At 45.0% G+C, this 10066-nt stretch overlaps 1 protein-coding gene across 1 annotated transcript in view; it reads right to left on the bottom strand.

Annotated features, from left to right (window-relative positions):
- Positions 1-284: 284 nt before the first annotated feature.
- The window catches only part of ACER2 (alkaline ceramidase 2), a 31468-nt gene continuing 21686 nt past the window's right edge, over positions 285-10066 (bottom strand). Inside the window, exons 5-6 of the mRNA XM_036091740.2 lie at positions 8178-8315; positions 285-4519 (exon numbers count right to left, since the gene is read on the bottom strand). Of these exons, the coding sequence (XP_035947633.1) occupies positions 4333-4519; positions 8178-8315 (325 nt within the window). The 3' untranslated portion in view covers positions 285-4332. The remainder of the gene's footprint in view (positions 4520-8177; positions 8316-10066) is intronic.

Genomic DNA, 10066 nt, shown 5'->3' with positions numbered 1-10066 from the left:
ATAAAAAAATGGTGATAGGGAATTAAAAACAGGTACATACAGAATTTTCCTGCTAAAGAAATTCACTATGCATTTGGGCACTTCACACCAGAAATACTAGGCATGTTAATTTCAAAGCTCTGAGAAGAAACAACTACGCTAATCCAAAGTACGTTTAGTAATAACGATACCCAAATTCATTAACTAATTTGGGAAAATGTGCTTTGCTTGACAATCCATTAACTGCATTTTTCATTTTCAGATATTTCAGAAATCATTTTGGAAATAAACACAAACATTACATATTCACAGAAAATGCCACTTACGGCTTTAATATCGAATATAACCGTCATAGCTCACAAAAATAGCATAAAGTGCAAAAGCTCCATTTCAAAAGGCTTCAAATCACTCCCAAAGCAATGGAGACTAAATGCTACCACAACCAGTGGGCACAACACCCTTATACCGCACAACTCTATAAAGTACAAAACAAGAGATATATCTGAAAATATTATATATGCTCTGATTACATACTGTGATTATAAAATAGTCTTCAATCTGGTTTAACAGAGAAAGAAACCATTCAAACAATGTCCTTTTTTTTTAATCTGTAGGAGAATGTCCTTAAAATCCATTGAGAACCCCAATCTGGCCTGCCAATTCTCTTTAGCCAGCTGGAATGGTAGCACCCAGGCAAAGAGCTGGCAATGAAAGGTTCCAAGCTCATTTGGGGAAAAGGAGCTAGGAGAGGGGGGCTCATTGGACAAGCTTCAGCCCTCCCCCGCCCCCCAGAGATGGTTGCGTGTCAGCCCCCAGGGATGAAGAGCCAAGGAGCCTCCATCCCATTCTCAGAGCCTCCAACATTGCGCCGGCTCACATAAGCGTGACGAACTGGTGAGAAGTTTTAAAACACCTGAGAAATCCAATAAAAAGAACAAGTTACAGTATTTTTCAGAAAGTCTGTGCTTGATGACCATCAAGCTTAGATCCCCCAACGGGACATCTTGGGTCCAGAAATAACATTTTAGGCACTCATCCGAGGGACAGGTCTAGTTTCCCCCAAAATGTAGCCTGTTACCAAATAGAGTCAGTTATCTTTTCCCCATACACCTTAAATATATTCACTGAAGTGCTAACAATATAATCATAATCATAAAGAGAAAAGATTTTTTTCTAAAAATCAAGATTCAATCAAACACTGTAAAATAAGAATCACTGACTTAAATGATTGCTTGGTAACTAGGATAATAATGTTTAATATCTTAGATCCAATTCCTGCCGATTCTCGATCTTGCAAATTCTATCTAAGCAGAACAAAACTGTGATAGGTCATGGCAGCCACTCACTGTGACTAACTCCCAAACATCAAATCTCCATGTCCCTGCATTATTAGGGGGAAAAACAAAAAGATTCTTGATTGCACATCAACTAATAAGCTATTCACTTTTTTAAAATCTGAAAACCTGTGGAGCCCTATTTTTAACAGCGGTTTCCCGTGACCTGTCAATCCAAGAGCAGAGGCCTCTCGAAAAGTAGAATTCAGTTCATTATTTCTTAGGACCCATTCATGTCAGGCTCAATTTAAAAAGAAGACTCAGCAGTAAGTCAGAATCCAGTGATGAGCTCTCAAGTGTATAGCTAACCGGTGTGTATCCCAAAAGCTGCTCCTCATGAAAAATACACAACTGGCATTTAAATTCCATTCAAGCTATTGGATGAACTGTCCACTCTAAAAGACAGATATTTACAACTCTACAGTGGGAGAAACGGGGAAGATGAGAAGGAAATACACCAAAATACCAAAATATTAACAATGATCGTCCTTGGACAATAGAAATACAGACTTTTTTTGTCTTCAACTTTCCTGTAGTTTTCCAATTTTCTTTCAAGAGTGTTTAGTGCTAGAAAAGCATCATAAATATAAATGTAAATATAAATATGCTATAAGTCTAACTTCAAATAAGACTGTTCAACTCCTACTTTCTCGATTTACCATCTTCACGCTATCAAGCTAGAGTGATTTTTGTTCAAGAGTTCTGTTTTTGTCCTCAAATATACCCATTCCATACTTCTTTATCAGCCCTCAGCTCATTAAAACCAATCTCTAGAAGGGCCTTCTGTTTTTGGGGGGGGTTTGTTTTTTGGGTTTTTTTTAACAGCAAAAACATCCCTTCTGACATCTGAACTAAGTCATTTGTCTTGTAGAAAATGGATGGAAACAGCTGAGTTGGGGCACTGATTTCCTTATTTCCAGCAGTCATGTTGTATCCCGATTTCCAAAGGACACTCAGAAACTTCCAGAAGAGCAAGGTCAGAGAGTTGAGAGCTGGAGGTGATATTCCTCAGGGACCCACCCCTTTACCTGATAGGGAGACACAGTCCCTCCTTAACTGTAATGTTCCCATCACTGAGGAACTCTCAAGACAGAAGTTAAACCTCACATATAACACAAACACTTCCCACACCCCTGCCTCTCCTCATCCACGCTTCCACACTAAGACAGCTGGGCCTGAAGTACATCAAAGCTTCCCCCTACTTTGGAGCATTTTATACTGCAGAATGGATGAGCCCAGAATCCATGCCTGGTAAAACTAATCTGAAGCGAGGACTGCTATTTCCCTTTAAAAAATTCTAGAGACCACAGTTTTAAAACTCTCGGATGGAACCACCTAGGTCTCAGAAGTGCGTCAGAACCCCACAAATACATAAATACCTTCTTTCAAAGTATATTTTTAAACCATAATAAACAGGTACACTTCTTCAACACCAAATTTTTTACCATGGAAACCACAATTTACCTTGCATTTTCACTGCATGATATTAGCGAAATAGGTAAGTTTAACCTTCAAATAAACGGATAGAACACATTTCTCACATTTGGGTTCCATCAAGATTTCTTAGTGTAAATAGGGTTCTGCTAAAAATAACTTGAAAACCACAGGAGAGAACAATGTCATTCATTTTTAAACTCTTGGTTCATTGCTCCTTATTGGACTTTTCACCTTAGATCCTGTACAAAATTCTAATTAAAGCAAGAGTTCCCAGACATGCCACGGACTGGTACTGCCCAACTCCTCGGTCCTTGGTGACACGACTCCTGTCCTCACAAGGACACCTCCGTCCTGCTCTCTTTCACAATGGAATGCTCCAAGGCAGGAGATGTCGGAGCTTCAGTGAGTATCCCTGAGGCCCTGTATTCCCCCCACACACACCGTGGACCATTCTGGAGTCTTCATTCAGCCTAGTGAAGAGGTTAGTGGTAGCCAGTGTCATGTGAGCTGAGGAAGAACTCCGAAGGCAACAGACTTGCCCGCTGCACCAGCAACCCCAAGAGCCAGCATGCAGTCCCCTCGGTCCTCGAAAGAAGCAGTCGTTAGATGCTCGGACAAACTGCAGAAGCACCTTGTACTGTGAGACTACAGAGTACGACTCCCGCAGGAAATACTGGACTTCCAGAATAGAAGGCTTCCCATCAGCAGAAGTTTCCAGAACTTCGTGTTGGCTCCAGATGTTAAGCTAGGATCCCCACCGTGACCATCCCAAGGCCTTGACCTTACAGAGCTCAGCAGTAAGGAGCAGGGGTCTGTGTGCAGAGGGCTCAGCCACACCTATTCTTCTCGGTGTGTTGGAGGCCACTGGGCTGGGGGGGGGGGGGCAACAACGTCAACACTTAGGAATTGTGCTCATCTTCAAGAATGGCTTAAAGTGGAGTGTAGCTTTTGGCACAGAGGGTTTTTCCGTCAGCTTCACCCTCTGAAGTCCCCGTCTCTCAGCAGAGGTAGTAGAGAAAGGATTCACAAGCACATGTAAAATCCAGTTACTGAGAGTCTCCGAGTGGACCAGCAGCCTCCTCAGCCACAAGCCCTGTGTAGGTTTCACTGGCTTGCTTTTATTTTAGGACTGTTTTCCCAAATGAAAATCCCTGGCATCTTCCATCAGTCAGCCTGTCTTGCCTGTCAGAGTCTGTCTGTCAGCAGGAGCGTCCGCTCTGAAAGCCCATGGGAACGGTGGGGTGTGCAGCAAACTCCTGGGAAATGAGGCTCCCCCAAGGGACTGCTCTGCCATCCCAAAGGACACAGCCCAACCAGTCACTGCATCTGGAAGGGACACTGAGAAGATCCACCTGGTGGCCCTCAGCTCTGCACTTTCCATCTTCGGGAACGGGACAGACCCTCCTCCTCACGCACGCTGGAGTCCTGGTGGGCCACAGACACGCTAGTCAGAGCTCAAGGGAACAGAATACTAAGAAGACAGACCCTACCCCCAACTCTACAAACCACCGGCTGTCTTTGCCGGCAAGCGAAGCCCGGTGCAGGAGGGAAAACAAGCAGAGAACCAGCCACTGCCTTGCCATCACGTGATCTTGACCGGCGATTTCTTGCTGGCACACAGGAGGGACACGTAGGGGACGCCGATGAAGGCCCATTTCTCGCTGGGCCAGAACTTGATGACAGGGCCCTGCTCGGGGATCTCGGAGGCAGCATCAAAGTAGGCAAAGCACACACAGCCCAGGTAGGCAGCAAGGCAGATGAGGATGTGCCTGCAAAAGGACACAGGAGGTGAGCACGCAGCAGGGCAAACAAAGATGGCCGCCTTCCGGCGAGCCTGCCCCTCCCCACTCACGCCCCGCCCCTCCCCACTCACGCCCCGCCCCTCCCCACTCACGCCCCGCCCCGCGCTCCCTGAAGGGAAGGACTGCACAGCGCCCCTTCCAACCAGGAAGGGGCAAGGTAACCAACAAGCCCCGGAATAGCAGGAGAACGATAAATCTGGAGCAAACACGGCCTGTTTTAGAAAGTTCTGAAATATTCCACGTGGTAACAGGAGCAAACATGCAAATGCCTTTGGGGCTCAACCCTGAAGACCGAGGCCCAAGGATTTAAAATAGGTGCTAAGAAGATGGAACCAACTGAGAACATCTGATAAGATCCGCCTTCTTCCTCCAACAGTTTTTATACATAGCTTATGCCTTTTATTATGAATCCTTTTATACTGACTAAATTGCTTTTACAGTTTAGTAGGGAAACTTTTTTACTTTACCGTATCTGTAAAAAGTTTTAACATGAATTTTTTATCAAGCAAGGGACCATTTTAAAGCAGGTAACCCTTCCCTCTACTCTAGACTGAAACTGAATTCCAGATAAGCTAAAGATCAAAAACCTATTTTTAAAATATTTTCTTTGACTATATTTTTATGAACTGTGGTGGGGGAGGCCTTTCTGATACTGAAAAGTCCAGAAACCCTTTAGGAAGAGACTGACAATGGGAGAACATGACTGTTGAAAACCAATAGGGCACAAAAATACCATCATATACTGAAAGACAAATGGGAAACGGGGTGGGGGGGTGAGATATTTGTACCATATGACCAAAGAGTTAAAATCCCTATATTCTGGGGCACCTGGGTGGCTCAGTCGGTTAAGCAGCCAACTCTTGATTTCGGCTCAGGTCATGATCTGAGGATCCTGAGATCCAGCCCTTTGTTGGGCTCTGCACTGAGCATGGACCCCGCTTAGGATTCTCTCTCTCTCTCTCTCTGCCCACCCCCCTTGCACACATGTGCTCTCTCTCAAAAAAATAAAATAAAATAAAATCCCTACATTCCAGAGAACTCTCAAAAACGAATCATTTCACGGAATGCCCTTTAAAACAATCAGGGTGGGGGCAGGCCGTGGGTAAAGATGGCATGACTGACATTGGCCTCAGGCTGATAAATACTGAAGCTGGATGTTGCCTCCATGAGGGCTCAATGTAGTATTCTCCATACTCTTGAAAATGATGCAAATTTGCATAATACATACAGTTATTGGACAGTAATGACTGGTTACTCTGTGCCAGACACCAGGTGCTAGATATAAATTTTTAAAAATGGAAACACTGCACAGGGAAGACAAATGAAAAGGTACCTTTCAACTGAAGAAATGTGCACAGTGAACTTACACTGGAAAAGATGCTCAACAATACTAATTTTTTACAAAAACATAAAAATATTTTTAATCAGGTTAACAAGATTTAAGAGTTAATATCTAGTATATATGAAAGTATGGGTAAAAAGGCATTATCTTACAGACTTTAATAAAAAGTGTGCATTAATACTTTGGAGATATAGATCTATATATGTACCTGTGTCTATAGATACAGCTATAATCTATAGATATATAAAATTTAACCTAAGGAAATGTTCAGGCATGGGAACAAATAACCTAATCATCTATTAATAGAGAGGTTGGCTAAATGAATTCTAAAGCATCCATAATGTGAAATATTAACTGGACACAAAAAAATGGAAGATAATATGTATGCATTGGTAAGGAAAGTGGTCCACAATCTGGTATTCCCTATATTAAGAAAAAGCAAAACAAAACACATTGTATCACATATAGAATGATGCTATGTTTGTTTTTAAAAAGTAGCATTAGAGAAATAGACATGAAAAATCTGGAAGGTGGGGTGCATGGGTGGAGTAGTCAGTTAGGCAGCCAACTCTTGTTTTTGGCTCAGGTCATGATCTCAGGGTTGTGAGATTGAGCCCCATGTTGGGGTCTGCACTGAGCATGGAGTCAGCTTAAGTTTCTCTCTCCCTCTCCCTCTGCCCTCCCCTCCCATGCTCACTCACCCGTGCTCGCTTGTGCATCTCTAATAATCTTTTTTAAAAAATCTGGAAGGAGGGGCACCTGGCTGGCTGAGTCAGTGGAATGTGTGACTCTTGATCTCGGGGTTGTGAGTTCAAACACCACGTTAGGTACAGTAATTACTTAAAAATCTTAAAATCCGGAAGGATTAACCTCAGGCTGTTAACAATTGTTATCACTCTTTGGTGGACAGAATTATGAGAGCCCCTCTATACTTCTGTTTAAATTTGTTCTTAAAATGCCATAACTGGGACAAAAATACGGTTCAACTTTGAAAAAGCAGGAAGTATACCAAACCTAGAAACAAATTCAAGTCTGAGCCAAAGTTATTACAATCTAATTTTTGAATTTTGCTTAAATAGCTAACGTTACCAAGATACTTGGATTGATAAAAAGATGTACTTTACCTTGAATGAGGTCATATTTACACATGTGTATACATTTATCAAAACCCATCAGTGTACACTTAAAATCTGCATTTTATTATCTCCATTATAACTCAAATTTACAGTGCATAAATCCACTAGTGTGAGTCGAGGTTGAACCTAAAAAAATACCAGGAAAAGGACCCTCAGACTGGAATCTCCAGTTTGTGCTGTTTTTCTTTGTTCTGTCTTTTGCAAACAGTCTTGGGGAGTCCCCAGGCCTTAAACTGAGAGCAAGTCGGGTCTCATGCGAGACCTATACAAGTTCCCATGTTCAAGGAAATTCACACGAGTTCTTTCAAACCCTAGAGTTTTAGGCATCTCCTGATAGAAGTCAAACTTCTGAATCTTGGATCTAATAAAGTTTTCCCAGCTCCTTACCACTAGAATTCTCCCTAGGGGCTCTCAATTTACAAGGGACATTCTAAAGCAGACTTCCCTAGGTCCCTGTTCTCTTTTGCAATCAGAAGTTCTGGGGGACAGGGAAACAGGGCTCTGGGTTGGGTGCTGAAGCAGTTCATAGGAAAAAACCACTCGACTTCCTCCTCAGCGTTCTGACTATAGGAGTCTGCATGCTGTTTAATAAACTGCTGCTTTTTTTTTTCTTTAACCGCGTATCCTGAGCATGCCAACGCATAGCTGCTCCAGTTCCCAATGACTCAACTCCCAGGGGAGTGATCCTGAAAAATGAATTCCTTTCTCTGGGCATCTGTCCCTACCTGTAAAGTGAATGGGTGAGACTGTCCCCAGTTGGCCTGTGATGCCTTCACCTGGTCACTTGGGCATCCCAGTCCCCACATCACCTCTGTCCCAAGCTTTCCCCACCCCCACCCGACCCCGGGCGATCTAGCTAGAGCTCAGGTTACGGACTCGGTTTTCAAACTCCTTTATGCTTTAGTAATGGAGCTAGAGGTAAGAGACCGCAGACTCGAGGCACACACAACGGGTCTTTTTGTTCCGGCTGAGCCTGCTCCCTGGAGCCTATGCTGTGTTGGACAGTACCCTCCGTTGCTTCCGGAAGGTCTGACCATCTCTGTGAGGAGAGAGGTGCACCCAGGCCGTGCCCCATCCTCTTGCACACCCGCCGCACCGCGCAGGGAGAACAGCGGGTGCGGACCCCTGTCCGGTGGCCGGGCCTTACCATACACAGTGCAGGTAGGGAAAGTGGAAGGACGAAAGCAGCTCACAGAAGGCTCGGTCACTGATCCAGCAGAAGAGCGCCAGCGTCCACCAGAGGCCCGAGAAGAGGCCCAGCTTGAAGACACGCACATTGTCACACCTGCACAGGGATCCAGAAAGCAAGTCACCCTCAGGCTGGGTTGTCACCCACCTTGCTGGCCCCTTTCTTCTGGCTCCTCACACCGCCCCACCCCAGCCCCTCGGCCCTGGAGGTCCCACCCAACATCCTGTCACCCCACAAGCCTGTGGATGTAGATACCACACGTACACACGCACATGACTCCCAAAGCCGTGTTCTCACCCAGGCCTCTCCCTGACTCGAGACTCACATACGCAGCTACCTTCCGGACATGTCCACCCATGTGTAACACAGACCTAAACTTAACATGTCCATAATGAACTCCTGTTCTCCTACGTACTCTGCCCCTCGCTGCCTCTGCTCATCAACTCCCCGCCCCCCAAGGATCCCTGCGCTCCTCAAACAGCCCCATCAAGTTCCCCAGACCTTAGCACTGGCTATTCCTGCCACCTGGAATGCTCCTCCTCACATAACCACCTGGTTCACTGACTCCCGAGTCTCTGCTCAAATGTCCCTCAGTAAACCCTTTCCTGACCACTGTTAACAATTGCACCATGGGTCTCCACCCCCTAAGTGACGCTCCCCCCACCATTTCCTTCTTCTCTCCTCTAATTTCTCTGTAGGGATTATAACCCCTCTAGCATCCTCCATGTTTTCCTTGTTGATGGTTGGTCTTCCCCTGGAACAGCAGGGGACATACAGAAGGCTCCCACTATGTGCTGAATGAAAGAAAGAGCTCCCACATATGCCGGGACAAAATGTTTTTCAGTTAACAGCCCAGAGAAATTTCCATTGCCATTTCCTTTCCTTGTTCCTGAATCATTCATAAAGGGGGGAGGGGGTGACTTCCAGTCCTGGGGGGGGAAGGCCCAGAGGCAGCTGGTGGCTGAGGGTCCTTCCCGGCCCTCCCTCAGGGTCTCCTTCCCTCCACGGACCGCTCCCAGGTCAGCCAAGCTCTCTCTCGGGACCCAGAGTCCAACGTAACATCTGCCCCCGAGAAGGGGCCACAGCTATTTGTTCATATTTGTTGTACAAGTGTCAGAAACCTGACTGGTTGGTACCTTTCCCAGCCGCCTGAGGAAGCATCAGCGAAACCAGGATGGGCAGAAGGTTCAGAAAGGCCTACTCAAAAAAACAAATACCCTTTTGGAGGAGAGCTAAATGTATTCCTTGAAAAAAATTTTTTGAAACAACAGAGGCCCAGGACTGGAGACACTAAATTCCTACTTAGCTCTGTTGAACGGCTCGCCCTCACAGAGGCTCCTCTCTCTCGGCTCAGCTTTCTCTGCCTCCTCAGGTCTCAGCTTCCGGGGCGCCTTCTCAAATAGACTTTCTCTGACAGCCCCCACCCCTACTACATCGTCCGCACCGTGAGTGCCTGCCATTTTCCTTCATAACACTCAACACAAACTGACACTGTCTTCACTGGTGTAATTATTTGTTGAAGGTCTAATATCCGAGTAGACGGTAAGCTCAGCGAGAGTAAGAACTCCACCTGCTTTTCACCAAGTATATACAGTGTATGACCCAGAAGAGGCATGAAATAAATGCTAGCTGAATGAATAAATAACAAGGGAGTAAAGGAAAATGTTAACTGGATGCCAGTGATCTAAGGAGCACATTTTTTCCCAGATTTTTTTTTTTTTAAAAAACAGTACCCACGTTGATTGGGTACCAAATTCTCTGAATGCATGCTAGGCACTATGAAAGGCAAAATGAAAAGGGCTCTTGCCTTGCTATTTTAAAAGATAAAATGAAAACAGACAAAAACA

Source organism: Halichoerus grypus, chromosome 14, assembly GCF_964656455.1.
Source record: "Halichoerus grypus chromosome 14, mHalGry1.hap1.1, whole genome shotgun sequence".
NCBI classification, from domain to species: domain Eukaryota; kingdom Metazoa; phylum Chordata; class Mammalia; order Carnivora; family Phocidae; genus Halichoerus; species Halichoerus grypus.
Note: the sequence above shows the minus strand (reverse complement) of the source record. Positions and strands in the feature narration are given on the sequence as shown.